The 15776-nt window shown below is 34.1% G+C and overlaps 1 protein-coding gene and 1 long non-coding RNA gene across 2 annotated transcripts; one reads left to right on the plus strand and one right to left on the minus strand.

Annotated features, from left to right (window-relative positions):
• Positions 1-3491: 3491 nt before the first annotated feature.
• LOC140021114 (uncharacterized) lies at positions 3492-4589 on the plus strand. Its single transcript, XM_072071872.1, has one exon. It carries the CDS (start codon positions 3492-3494, stop codon positions 4362-4364), a length of 873 nt encoding a protein of 290 aa, XP_071927973.1. The 3' UTR covers positions 4365-4589.
• A 2516-nt stretch (positions 4590-7105) lies between these two features.
• On the minus strand, positions 7106-7924 carry LOC140021116 (uncharacterized). Its single transcript, XR_011825092.1, has 2 exons — positions 7707-7924; positions 7106-7545 (listed from the first exon to the last, which is right to left on the minus strand). It is a non-coding gene; the product is annotated as an uncharacterized lncRNA (long non-coding RNA).
• Between the last annotated feature and the right edge of the window lie 7852 nt (positions 7925-15776).

A 15776-nucleotide genomic window follows, 5' to 3' on the forward strand; every position in this document is an offset into this window, starting at 1 on the left:
TGGTTGTTCATAAATGTTGTTATGGTATTTCAAATAAATTTTTTGGTCCGATTCTAATAAAATGCTTCTCTATTTTTTGAGTTTCCAGTAACTGATGATATTAGGCGCTTTAAAGAATTCAAGGAACTCAAAGTTTTCATCTATTTACCGCAAAAAAAAAAGCACAAACAAATTAATGAAACTATTATCCATTGGAATCGAGGGCATTGACTTCAAGGTTCATGGTAGCATAGTAAAATATATTGTTCCTGTGAAAATAAATGCTGGGGTCTAAAGAATTTTGGTTCTGAAATTTTACAGAAAAAAAAAGAAAAAATTTGAGATACTCGTTGTCATTGATATTCTTTTAAGAACTTCTCAGATAGTCTTCTCTGATTATGCCTTTCTTGATTTTTTTAAATCAATCAATCCATAATTTTTATTTATTTATTTTCACATTCTCTTCAATGGCATGATTCCCTTTTTAATCTGTAATTAGGATAATTCTACAAGTCCTCAAATCTTTTTAATTTTGTACCCCTATTATTTGTCTTGATTATTCATTGTTACTTATAAAATTTTGACAACTTTTATTTTTATATCATTAGCATATTACTCATGCTAATCCATTTAGGTTGTCCAGTTAGTAATTTGGTTCTGAAAAATTCTCCCTGTTTTTCTTTTCCAATACATTCTGTTTGACCATCTAAGTATCGATTTGGTCAAATCCTCTGTTCTCTTCCTTTCCAAACTTTTTTGACTCCTTAAACAAATTAAAATATTGCCTTTCAAATTACTTTCCTTCTTCCAACTTCTTATTGTTTCAAGTAAATTAAGAATTCCACTCTCCTTTAATCTCTTTTTAAATTTTTTTTAAATAGATCAAATTTTAAGTGCATTTGCACGGTATTATTATTTTACTTTATATGGAGATGCTAAATTATTTTGTCTCATTTTTTTTAATGTATCCCCAAACAAAAATTAGGATCTCTATTCGGGCATTTAGAAAACCAATGAATCCATATACTTTTTTCACTATAACTATTGACTATAAACAAAAGTTGAATTGTTAGTCTTTTTGGAGTGGGAAAGGATGATGGAATTGACTATAAACATGAATGTATTTTTTTATATTGTATTTTTAGAAGTGTTTATTGTTTTATTTGTAGAAGACTTTATCGTTTTATCTCATGTTTACAACATTGATTTTATTTTCTATTGTCTAATTTTATTCATGAGTTAATCTTATATGTACTGTCAGTACATATATTATCAAAGTCAGATAGATGACACATATACGAAATTTAAATTTTAAATTCAAAATAATCGTCCTGATACACTATTGTAAAACTGTACAAACGATTCAATCTGTTTATGAAGGACATTTCTTCAACTCAAGAATGTTGGAAGGAATGTGGTTCTATCGGTGAGTCCTTTGATCAAGAAAAGAATACTAAAAAGCTAGTCCTAGAAATATATACGATTCTGACCTAGAAATGTACTCACAAGTCACAAAAAGGCCAGAAACAAAAAATTGGATGTCATGACTATTTACAATGAGATAAGATACATACAACCCAATTGGTTAAAGTGGAAAAGATACAAGAAACTTGAGACTGTTTTTATCATATGTTAATATTAGTTAGTAATCATGACAGACCCCAGCAGTTTGTGTGTCAAGTTTGGTCATTGATGCTTAACCGCAAAGTGATGGTTCTATGGTGAAGGAATCAATTATAATATCTTCAAGCTGCAAAGTCACTTCCTCAAAAAGCAAGGCAGAAAAAAAGAACATTGTTGTTTGTATGTTGTGTTATTTTAGTGTTTGTATGTTTTTTTAAAAAATTACCATGGATTTCACAAGACTAATATTTTTAGCCAATACCACTTTGGTCAATTATTGATGGATTTCACAAGACAAATATGTCATTTGGTTAGTTTTGTGTAGCTCATTAATATTTGGACAAAAGTGGGATGTGTTAGAAAGGTTATGATACAAAATGTCCCATATTAATGTTTGAGATGCAAAGCGGGAATAGGTGTAGGTTTGAGTCTACAAAATGGAATTTGCCCTTCTCACATCCCAAAGAGTACTTAGTACTCTTAATTACTCTGCTACTCCACATTTATCTATCTCAGGAGCAATGAAATAGTGAGATGAGAGAAGTGAAAAAAAAGGAAAAAAATGATAAGGAAAAGAAAATAGTAGAAAAGAAAAACAAAGGAATGAATAAACAAGGAGAAAGAAAATAATATAGTGGGGGGCATCTTTATCCAAAAACATCAAAAAGGGGTTAAGTGCCTGTTTAATAAGTTTAGAGAGGAAAAGTACAATTAGAGACAAAGTTTAGGGGATTTAATGCATTTAACCTTAATTTGTTACTCAGTATTAAGAAATCCAGTTGGGAAAAAAATGTTTTAATTCCTTTCATTGATTTCAACTTGACTTCTCTTATACATTGACATAAGAACCATGAAATGATAAGATTAAGACTGGTTAGTGGGAATATGACAACCAATTAGAAAAATGTTGGTCATATTCAAAAAATATGTTACATTTTTATCACTTCTAATTGATTGTTTTCATCGCTTGAGTCTAATTAAGACTCATGAAAACAACTAACAAAAAAGTAAAGAAAAAAAAGATGAATATAACATTATAAATTAGAAATTAGAAAAGCATGATGACACATAAGAGAAGCTTTTTCTTTAAGAAACTGATTTATTGATCAATATAGAAATCCGTCATATATACATATAAACCAAGGAGGGAGAATCTCCGATAATGCAAATTCATATAATCTAGCATACTTTGTTAATATTGAACAACCTCGTTGTCTCTTCTTCCTAACCCTTAGCATCTATTGAGCGATTAAGCTAAAGAGTTAGTTAGTCGAAATATCTTTATTTAACTTGTTGAGTGCATGTCCGGGTCACTAGCAGTGCATAAACTCTCAAGGTGGTCACATTCAAATGGCCAATTATGACCCATCACTCTCTTCAATTAGGTTGTCTCCAAGGAAAGCGATTAGCTTATGTAGAGGTTTTTAATATTTTCTTTTCAAGTTGAAGATAGGCACAGAGCGAGTGAAAGAGGGATAGACTAGATGGTACAAAAGAGAGAATATAAGTGAAAAGTTCTATGTTCGAGATTTTCCACTTATACTAAAAAAAATTTTTAAAAAGAAGCACAGAGGAAATGGGGCAAAAAGGAAAGGGTTAGCAAATTATGAAAATTCTAAAATTATCATTTACTCTGAATTGTAACTCTTTCGGACCCACTTTTTATACTGAACATTCAGAGCACAAAATAGAAGAAACTGCATATAGTTTATAATTATTTAATTTGATTTGATTTGATTTTGTTGTATTTTATCAAATTTAATTTGAGTTGATTGTCTTCATGAGCAAGACATTTTTTTCGTCCTATATATATAGCCTCCTTACGTAGTAAACATACAAAACCCACAAAACAAGCAAACAAGCAAGAAAGCAGAACGAGAGGCAAGGCAATGGGCAGTTTGGTAGGACATGTGATACCTGGATTTGGTTTCTTTCTGATTGGACTCTGGCATTTAGTTAACCATATCAGGCTTCACTTTCTCCATCCAAAATCCTACACATCTTTGCCATGGTTTCCCACTTCAAAATTCAGGTACTTCGAACTTCTCTTGATCATGGGAGGCTGCATTGCCTCAATATCCATGGAACTCTTCATTAGTCCGGCCAGGCACCAACCATTGGACCCTGATGGCACCATCCCATCAAACCATCTTCACAACTTTGAGCACTCGAACATATCCTTGACTATCTTCATTTATGCACTTTTCTCCATCATCCTAGACAAAATCCAGCCCCCAGCTCAATATGGCCTGACCCAAATGCTCGGAGCCATTGCCTTCGGCCAGGAATATCTCCTCTTCCATCTCCACTCTACTGATCACACGGGTGTGGAAGGCCAATACCACTGGCTTCTACAAATTGTCATACTTGTGTCATTTTTCACTACCCTATTATGCATAGGTTACCCCCAGAACTTCTTGAATAATTTTATAAGGTCTCTTAGCATCTTGTTCCAAGGAGTTTGGCTGATGGTCATGGGAATCATGCTTTGGACACCAGAGTACATTCCCAAAGGCTGTTTTATGAACTTGGAAGATGGTCATTATGTTGTTAGATGCCATGATCTTGAAGCCCTTGCCAGAGCTAAATCATTGGTGAACATTCAATTTAGCTGGTATCTAGTTGGAGTTACAGTTTTTGGTATGTGTCTTTACTTGGGACTCTACAAAGTGTTCCCTGGAAAAGCTGAGTATCAATCTTTAACAAAATTGGAGGATGATGATGATTTTAGGTTCAGAAAAGAAACAAAGACGCTTTTCTAGTTAAGCCTACAATGATGCTAGCTCAGCAAAAACCAAAGGTGTCAGGGGCAAAAATTTGGAATTTGTGTTGGGATATTGTTTGTTTGTTTTGATGGCATTTGGATTGCAGTTCTTCCGTTTGTTGTAATGTATGAAGAAGAAAAAGGTTGTTTAAAAGAGGAATGTACTTTAATCTTTTGTTAAAAATTCTTCACATATTAATATTTATTCAGTATTTCTGGATCATAGTTGCATATTTAAGATCAATCTGAGTTGAATTTTGAATCTTGAATCTTGAAAATAATTGTCCTATTTTCTTCATTGATAGATTAAATTACGTCTCAGCTATGATGCTCCTCAATCCTTCCAATTGTAGGCATGGTTTTTGTACTTTTGTTTATTTTGCAACTCATACAAGAACAAAGTTTGGGGTTTTGGATCTGCATAATCCACAACTGATAAAAAGTAAGTCATATACTTTCAACCGATGCTTGCAATCCCCATCAATTGCACTTACATCTCCTGGCGTTTGACTTTGTTAACATACATATTTACTTTACATGCTATAGATTAACTAGCTAATGCAATATATGAGGCACACTTGTGGAATTATTTTATTTTTTCTTTCCTAGAAACATATTTTTATTGTTAAAATTTTGAATTGGGCTAATTTATTACATGATAATTAGTTTTAGGGGAGGTCACTAATATTTTGGAAATTTCGGGAGGAGGCCAATGCAAGTATTTGAAACATCAGGAGAGGTTTATAAAATTATCTCCATACACAATCTAGCCAAACATGCTAAGCGGTCTGGAATGGATACAGCATTTCCAATTCCAACCGGTTGTGTGAATCCAACAATATCATGTATAAATTCATACAATTTCGATGTAATCATGAATGCTTCACAACTTTAATTGTACAAGTTACAAACTCAATTTTTACACTAAAGTTATACTAATTTATACGAGATACTATAAGAATTATACAATCGGGTTGACTTGGACATATTCTATTGAACAGTAAAGGTTCAACCATGCACTTCAAAACTAACACACTAACGAACAAATTCTTGAGCATGGTACACGTTAAAATCTTGCATAGATTCTCTATTACAAGTGTAGCAATGCTGTCCACTGCTTCATTGAATGATGACATTTTCTTGCATTCATTGACTTTAAATAAAAAAAAAAGTCATACCTCAGTAACGTTAATGATTTGACTAGTGAGTGCTCGTTAAGATAAATTTTAGATATTAATTTTTTTAAAATTATAATTAATTATAAAAAATGTCTAAATACAAAAAGTAAATTAGCTCAATTGTCTTGGTCTTGACTCTCAAACTCGTTAATTTTTGAAGTTAGTACTGGGAATATGCAAATTCGAAAAAAAAAAATGATTTACCAATTGAATTCAAATTGAATTCGAAATTTTTGAAATCGGTAAAGCGGAAGTTTTCCATTTTTGAAATATACGAATTTGGTTCAAATTCGGGAATGTATTTTTTCAAAATAGAATTTTTGATTTCAAATTCACAATTCGAAATAAAAAATCGAATACCTAATTCGATTTCAAATTCGTATGTTATATATATATATATTATATGTAATATAAAATTTATAATATATAATAATACATCTAACTAATAATTATATTATATAACAATACAATAATAAGTTTTATTAAGTTAGTTGTACACTATGTTATAAATTTAAACATATATTATACAAAAGTTAGCATTTAGTTTAGCAAAACTTATATATAATTATAATATAAAAATTAGAATTCGGTGAAATCGATTACTACCGAATTCTGAATTGACGAATTCGAATTCAAAATTTGTGAAATCGAATTTGAAATCAGCCGAATTTTCTAATGTCCAAATTTCCAAAAATTTCGAATTCAAAATTCAAAATTACCGAATTCGATTTCGATGTACATCCCTAGCCAGTACACACATAATAATGTGTTGTTTGGCTCAAGAAACACTCAAAAGATGGTGATAAGGCTAAATAAAACGTACACGTATACTTTTCAACTTGTGAGGCTCAGAATTTTGTGGATAAATCAGAAATAGCACAGCCTTCATGCGTATCATGATCGTTTCTTGGGGGCCTAGAAGACAACCAGACAATATTGATTGAAACAAAAGCGGAAGGACATGACACAATCACCGGTCTGTGGTAGACCACACCTCATTTATCCAATGTTTTGAAACTCGAACCGTTAATTAAACCGGTAAGGTGAGAGGGTCGAGGTTCGACCGGTCGAACCGGTTCAATCCTGATTCAATGATTTATATATATATATATAAATATATATATGTATTACACACATACATGTGCACAGAATAAGAAATCTCATAGACTAATTCAAGACATCACTTGATAAAAAGTTAAATATTTCAAACCACTTGACTTTCATAGATTAATTTTTTAAATTGTAAAATCAAGCAAATAATTCATCTCAGTTATACCTATCAAAAAAATAATTTTTTTTTAGCAAAATAGAAAGAACTTCATTAATGATTTGCAATGTAGCACATACACGAGGAAATCCTCAAACTACATCAGCAAAATAACACTAAGCATCGCAAACCAACAAATTGCTTAAAATCTAAGCCCCACTCTACAAGTAGAATCCAATTTTCATGAGTTCTAGGAATTTTTCCCCAACTCAGAACACCGCATTTCCTCAAATCCAGCGTACTAAGTCTTTGTTACATACCAAACACAATATAAAAACATGTCTAGGAATGTGATTTTCATACCATACTAAACTACTTCAATGTACAGCGGTACCTCGGGCCGGAATGTTTTCATAGCATCCTTTACGGTAAACATCCCTGAAGAATTTTCAAGCCACGCAATTTGATCATCATGCTCTGGAATAGGCACAAAAATTGCAAGTGTAGCCTGTTGCAATATTTTGGAAAATCCACTAAATAGTGTCCCTAACATCGTTTGTCGGCCTAGTATAAAGATTATGTTCTTGAGTATTCCTAATGGATAAGAGCAGCCAAAATAAATTATATATTTTAGTGCAAAGTACTTCAAGAATTTTCCAGTACATAATCAACAAAAATGAAGTACATATACAATACCAAAACTAGGAATTGAATCCTGAGTTTTGTGACATAATAGTTGATCAAGTAAATTAGCTTTCTGCACTGGTTTTCTCTCATGGCATTCAAATTCTTACCTACAAAAGAAAAAGAAAAAAAACTGAAATAGACAAATTGCTCTTCAAAGAAAAATCGAACAATAAAAATAAAACTACCAAAAATTGCAGACCTCAAGAATCATACAATCTGTCAAACGCCAAGTAATAAACAAATAAATGAAAAAAAAAATGAAACTAACCTGGACGATGTCTTGAGAGTTAAGATTTGTGAGATTAATCCAATCTTTTGCAAGAAAAAATAGAGAATTGAAGTTGAGAAACCCCATATTTAAGAAGCCGATACCATTGAAAATTTGGATTCTTAATTTGAAACAAGAAGAAAGAGAACTGGAGAAGAGATTAAGAATGAGAGAGAGTGTGCGGCAGCCGTCATTAGAAATTAGGGTTAGAAAGAAAAGTTGGGAAGATGCGTTTTCACCTTTCAAGACTTTTAAATTTGATTTAAAAAATTAGGAAAAAATAAAAAACCGTGGTTCAATGGGTCAATCCGGATTGAACGGTTCTAACGGTTTTGACCGGTTCTTATAACAAGTCAACTTTAGTAGTGAACCGGACCGGAGACATGACCGGTTCGTGATTCGATCGATTGAACCGGCCGGTCCAGTCCGGTTTTCAAAACATTGCATTGATAGCATAGCATGGGATAGGGTCCTAATGCATATATTTTTCCAAATATGGAATCAATGTCCCCTTGTGCTGGCGAATTACTCAGATTATGGTCGAGGAAAAAAAAATTCGGACATGTACCGATCTGACAAGGTTGTAGTACAAATCTATGGGTACCGGGCCGAGGTTGTAGTACAAATCTATGGGTACCGGGCCGTGTCAGCCCGGCACCCAAACTTCATCCAATTTTTTTTTTTTTGACTTCTGACATCGCTGCCGGGCTATGTCAAATTTTTTTTTAAAAAAAGCTGTCGACAAGGTCTGATGGCTGCCAGGCAGAGCGGTTGAACAAAGCTGTCAAATTGTTTAAAAAGCTGTCAAATTGTTTTTTTTTAAAAAGCTGTCAAATTGTTTTTTTAAAAAAATGCAAAGCGGTTTAACAAAGGCAACTTATTAACAAGATGTCTATTTTGACATCTATATTGGGGATGCATTGAAATAATCGACTTATGCAAAGCGGTCCATCAATTAGTTGTATATAATTAGTTATGCATTTTTTTCTTTTTTTTGCCTATTTTGTTTTTATATTGCACAACAAATTTTTTTAAAAAATTAAAATTTGCTAACGCTCCACTATCTAAATTGAACAATAGGTTACGTCTACGGTGGAAAGTTCACTTTTTTGCGCATAAGAAGCAGAAGCAATGCAAGAAGGCCAACTCTACTATGTGGAGACGGACGAAGAAGTATATTCGGATACCGGAGAAAGCGAATTATGCATGGGTGAAAATATTATATATTTTAAAATCACAATAAAAGTTCTCTTAAAAATTTATTCATCATCTAATGTCCAATACTTATATTTGATAAATTAAAATAGTTAATTAAATATTCTATTATAATATAAGTAACTATATGACATTGAGTCGAATGAATAATATTTTTTTCTTTTTTTGGCATTTTAACTAGTTGTCTATTAAGTTTCAATTGAAATAAAGATTTTATAAATATTTAAATTATTCAATAAAATTATCAATTTAAGATGAACATAAATATAAATACATTAAATTGTATTATTGAAATATTTAATTTAATATGAAGGAAAGACAAGATGAAATGGCAAGAAATTTTTTTAAAATTCATATAAGTACTTTATATTAGTAATCACCTTTATTTATTATTATAATTATAATACCTGATCATAACCGATTGAAACTCATATCCTAATACTATTTACAACTAAAGTTACTGTATACTCAAATTAAAATTTTCTTTTTTGCACTAAATTTTCTTTTATATTTACGCCTCAATTATTTCAAATATGAAATTCAATTAAAAAATAAAATGTACCACAATATTTGTTTTGACATATACAAAATTCACTAAATAATTTTGAAAATTTCATCCATTTTCCAATACAACAATTTCGCCCTTATTTTTTATCCAAAATTTACGCCGCCTAACGTACTAAATCCGACTATTTTTGGAGTTAATTAAATTATATTTCAAAATTCGAACAATAGAACTAGATGAAAATAGATTTGTTAAATCAATAATTACTTCTATACGATGTTAAACTAAACAAAGGCTGTTTTAAACAAAAAAATCTCATTCATTTTACAATAAGATGCAGGTATCAAATTGTTGAGAAATTATTTGTTAAAATTGTTATATAATTTTTAATAGACTACATAATTTTATAAATATAAATTTGTTGTGCAATATAAAAACAAAATAGGCAAAAAAATGAAAAGAAGAAAAAATGCATAACATGACATTGTCAAATTGTGAATACACCCAATAGCGATAAGCATTATAATAATAAAAGATGAAAATAGCGCTAAATCCCCATATTCAAATATTTGAAATTGTAAAACATGCACTGGAAATGATCTGCTACGTACTAACTTTTTCTTTTCGTTCAGTTTTTTTGCTTCACGGGAGCTGCCAGCCAATTTTTTTTTTTTGGTCCACAAGCCTGCTGACCACTTTGCATTTTTTTTTTAGGGAAAATGACCTGTTTCATCCCTCACATTTCGTAAAAATATTCTTTTTGTCCCTCACATTTAAAACGAAGCAAATTGGTCCTTCACATTTAAAAACTGAAGCTTTTACATCCTAGAAATAAACTCTCAGTTGTGAATCAAACCATCTAACAACCCGGTTACAAATTTTGGGGGTAGAATTGGTAGATTACTCGCAAAAACATATTTCTAACAAATAAATTAAAGTAATTAAAAAATCTTAATTAAAACTCATTTGTTTCTTCAAAAGAACGAAATTGTGCTAAAGCTCTCAAGCACTAAACCCTTAGTGCAACAAAACTGAGGAATTTGTCTAAGGGTTTAGTGCTTGAGAGCTTTAGCACTATTTTGTTCTTTTGAAAAAGCAAATGGGTTTTAATTAAGATTTTTTAATTATTTTAATTTATTTGTTGGAAATATGTTTTGTGAGTGATCTACCAATTCTACCTCTAGAATTTGTAACCGGGTTGCTAGATGGTTTGATTCACAACTGAGAGTTTATTTCTAGGATGTAAAAGTTTCGGTTTTTAAATGTGAAGGACCAATTTGCTTCGTTTTAAATGTGAGGGACAAAAAGAATATTTTTACGAAATGTGAGGGATGAAACAGGTCATTTTCTCTTTTTTTTTTTAAAACAATTTGACTGGCTGCCGGGCTCCATCAGACCTTGTCGGCTACCGGGCATTGTCAGCCCGGTTGCCGACAGCCTTTTTGAAAATTTTTTTTTTTGCTGCCGGGTTGTGAGCTCGGCAGCGGTGTCAGAAGTAAAAAAAAAATTGGATGAAGTTTGGGTGCCGGGCTGACATGGCCCGGTACCCATAGATTTATACCACGACCTTGTCAGATCGGTACATGTCCGAACTTTTTTTTTTCTCGACTATAATCTGAGTAATTAGCCCCTTGTGTCGAGAAATTTGATTTTATTTGACAAAACAATTTGGAAAATAGTTTTTTTTTCTAGATATTTATCAAGAAAGAGCATAACATACTATGCACTGATTTTGAGTTTTCAACATCATTCGTATCTTAATATGAAGCTTCATATATAAGGTAAATATGCAAATCCACCTCTGGAGAGAATTCGACATGCTACTTTCTTGGTCAATCTTGTTTTCTTTCTGTGAATGAGAGTATATAGCCATGAGAAGTGAAACATAAGATGTTCCAATGTTGTCTCCAAAGAGGTGATCTATGCGGATGACTAAGCACCTTTCTTTAGAAGTACATTTTCATCCCTATTTGAAAGGTGAGTTTTTTAGAAGTCTGTCTAAAACTTTACTGTAACTTATTGTAAAAGTTTTTTTTTTAATTTTTTGAAATGTGTAAATTTTTGAATATTTTGAGAAATTTTTTAAGGTTACTGTAGTTAATGTTTTTAAAAAACTTATAGCAGACAAACTTGATAAAAAACTTGGGTTCCAAACAATACCCAATAAAGCCATATATTTGAAATTGTCTCTGAAGCACTATTGAGTAGGCCTATTTGTGAGCAGCTGTTGAGTGATTCCTAAAACATGCCAAAATTGCCTCTTCAACTATTTTGTACTTGAGTAGGTGATGCTGTTCATTTGACAATTCTAAGATCTTTTCCTTTTGCTGCTTTTTCTTTTTCTTCATATTTTCAACTTTTTGACGTCTTTTGATTTTTCTAAAAGACAGAGCTATAAATTTACCACAGACCTGCATGGACAATATCTCAGTCTCTCTTTCTCTTGCAGTGTCTATATTTTTTATTATGAACATTTATATTTAGAGCCTGGTTCGTCATCATAATCCCTTCAGTAAGTAATTGAACCTCAATAAGATTTTAAGGTCACCAGACATATTTTTAAAGTAAAACTTGTTCTTTAGCTTCCCTAATGCAGCAGAAAAAGAAGACAAATTTGGCATGGTTCAATTGGTTCATCCAGGAATTTTCAGATGTTCGATCTGGTCGAATGCAAACTCAGAGGAGACTAAAAGTCTATGAAACTTGGTGAAAACCAGCGAAGAAATTGACTAGAAACTGTCAGGAACAACGATCATACGTCGTCGTTTTAGTGAGTCTAGTTAAATGAAGCAGTTGCAAGAGAAACGGTGTCGCTTTACTATAAAATGTTAGTTAGTCGGTTGCATCAGGTTATAAATAAGGAGCTCTGTGATTGGTCAGGATATCTGATTGTAATAACAAATTTCTGTTACATTTCTCTCATTCTTGATTCTCTCTTTTCCCCTTTCCCTCCAATTTCCAAATCTGATTCACCGACCCTGACAAAGTGGTATCAGAGCTACCGATCCTTGGTAGCTCCTATGGCGGAAGGAACTGGCCTAAAATCCTTGGAGGAACACGTGAAGAAGCAGGAAGCAAGATTGCAAGAGGCTATGGAGGCATTTCACTTTTCTCAGCAGCAATTTCGAGCTGAATTTGGTAGTGAGGTTAGAGCAGAATTGGAGAATTCCAACATGAAGTTGGAGAAATTGGAGGCGGCGATGAGCGGATTAGAGCTGAAATTCAACTCCTTCCTACAGATGATGATGAACAGAGAAAAGAGCACTGCGGAGGAAGTGAGAGAAGGACCACTGCTACCTACTCCACCACCTCAACATAGGATCAACAAGGGAGGCGAAAGCAATGGTGACTTCAACCGAAGAGATGAAGGTAGGATCTATGCACCTCTTCCTCCTAGACTTGAGTTGCCTCTTTTTCATGGAGAAAATCCACAGGAATGGCTAAGAAAATGTAATAAGTATTTTCTGAACTATCATATTCCTGAGAATCAGAAGGTAGGGGTAATTGAGATGTTTTTTAGAAGGGAGGGCAGATAGATGGTTTCAAGGCCTTAAGATGGAACAGACAAGCCTAGGTTGGGCAGAATTTGAGGAATTTTTGTGCAAGAGGTTTGGTAACAAAATTTGTAAGGATATAGTGGAAGAATTTAACAAGATCCAGCAGGTTGGGAGTGTGGAGGAGTATCAAGAAAAGTTTGAGGAGCTCAAGCCATTAATGTTGATGAAAATCCCCAATTAGACGAAGGATAATTTGTGTCTAGCTTTATTAGTGGACTTAAAGAAGAAATTAAACCAATCATCAGAATGGTTAAGCCTACAGAGCTGTCTGCTGCCTATGAAATGGCTCAAGTACAGGAGTACTCCTTGCAGTTGCAGAATAGACAAGGAAGGGAAGTGCAGAAAAATCTAGTAGAAAATAAGTTCGGCTTGCATAAAAGTCAGCCTCCAAGTACCAACTCAGGCAATCTATATAGGATTCCCCCTGTTAACCAGCACAAGTTTTCCAATGCAAGAAGGACAGTTCCAGATAATAATTCCACTAGGAAAATTTCACCACAGGAAATTCAATACAGAAGGAACAATGGACTGTGTTTTAAGTGTGGAGAGAAGTATGGGGCAGGACATCAGTGTAAAATGGGACATCTAAACTTCTTCCTTGGGGATGAAGAAGAGGACACGGAATTTGAGGATGCAATGGGGGAACAAGATGAGCACACTGGTAATCCAGGAACTGTTATGGAAATGTCCTTACACACACTGTCAGAATCCCTCAAAAGAAACACTATCACAATCACAGGACATCTAGATGGAGAGGAGGTGCTAATCCTAGTGGATACATGGAGTTCTGACAGCTACATTGACAGTGAGTTGGTCATTGCTCTAGACATTTCTTACAGAATGGTTTCCCCCTTCTCTGTTATTGTGGGGAATGGAACATGTGTAACCAGCAAGGCCATCTGCCCAAGGGTCAGATGGGAAATCAATCAACATCAATTTGGTTTTGATTTGAAGGTGATGCAACTGAGTGGCTGGCATATTGTGCTAGGAGTGGATTGGATGACTCATTTTAGCCCCATCACGTTTGATTTTCATAACCTCAGGATCTCTATGGAGTATCAAGGGGAAACAGTTCACCTACAAGGGAGTTCAGAGGATTGTGAATTGGATTTAATCAGGGGTAAGGACCTTAGGCATTTCATAGAATATAAGAAGAGATGCTTTGCTATCAGAAACATGGAAGCAGAAATGGCCCCAGCAGGAGCCTCAGAAGGGACAAGAGAGGAGCAGCAGCCTCAGGAAATCAAAGATTTGCTAGAAGAATTTTCAGAAGTTTTTCAGCAGCTCGTGTCCTTACCACCTATCAGGACATGTGACCATGCAATTCCCTTGAAGTCAGGGGCTCAACCATTCAAGCTTAAGCCCTATAGATACCCCCATTCTCAGAAGGATGAAATTGAGAAGCAGGTTACAGTGATGTTACAACAGGGAATTGCAAGGCACAGCAACAGTCCATTTGCATCACCAGTTTTACTGGTTAAGAAGAAGGAAGGCTCTTGGCGATTCTATGTGGACTACAGGAAGCTGAATGAAATCACCATCAAAGATTGCTATCCCATTCCAAATGTGGACGAGCTGCTGAATGAGCTGGCTGGATCCAAGTATAAGTCTAAGCTGGACTTGACTGCAGGTTTCCATCAGATCAGGGTCAAACCTCAAGATGTGTACAAGACAGCATTTCAAACTCATTGTGGCCATTATGAGTTTTTAGTCATGCCTTTTGGGCTGACTAATGCTCTTGTAACTTTTCAGTCCTTAATGAACCAAGTTTTTCAACCTTATTTGAGAAAATTTGTTTTAGTCTTCTTCGATGACATCCTGACCTATAGTAAGACGTGGGAACTACACTTGCAGCACCTAAGGCTTGTGTTGACTGTGCTAAGGGAGAATCAGTTGTTTGCTAAAAGCTCAAAGTGTTCATTTGCACAGACTAGAGTGGATTATTTGGGACATACCATCTCAGAGAAAAGAGTTAGCATGGATTCTTCCAAGGTGAGCAGTATGCTGACCTGGCCTACACCCAAATCAGTGAAGGAGTTAAGAGGATTTCTTGGACTCACAGGGTACTACAGACGATTCATTAAAGGTTATGGGATCCTGTGTAGACCACTGACTGAACTACTGAGGAAGGATGCATTTTTTTGGACTGACACAACTCAGGAGGCCTTTGACTTGCTCAAAAGAGTCATGACCACAGCTCCAGTACTCAGGTTGCCTGACTTTAAGCAGCCATTTGTGGTAGAAACTGATGCGGGTGGAGGGGGAATTCGAGCTGTGCTTATGCAGGAGGGACATCCTATTGCATTTCTCAGTAAATCATTGAGTCCAAAGAATTTAGGGCTGTCTGCCTATGAAAAAGAATTGCTGGCATTAGTAATGGCGGTAACAAAATGGAGACACTACCTAGTAGGCTACCACTTCATCATCAGGACTGGCCATCAATCTCTAAAATACTTACTGGATCAGAAGTTGACAACAGCGATACAACACAAATGGTTAACCAAGCTTCTGGGACTGGATTATGAAATTCAGTACAAAAGGGGCAGTGAGAATTTGGTAGCTGATGCACTTTCTGGGAGAGCTGCAATGGAAGGTAGGAAGAAGAACGAGGCAGGCACTTGCCTGGCTTTAACTACTGTTAAACCAGTGTGGATGACAGAAATAGTCAAAAGCTATGAGCATGACTCTCACTGTCAAGAGTTAATTGCCAAGATGATATTGGAACCTGAATTTCCAGACCAGTATCAACTAAGTGATGGCATCATCAGGTACAGAGGGAAGCTCTATGTGGGG

Source organism: Coffea arabica, chromosome 1e, assembly GCF_036785885.1.
Source record: "Coffea arabica cultivar ET-39 chromosome 1e, Coffea Arabica ET-39 HiFi, whole genome shotgun sequence".
NCBI lineage: Eukaryota > Viridiplantae > Streptophyta > Magnoliopsida > Gentianales > Rubiaceae > Coffea > Coffea arabica.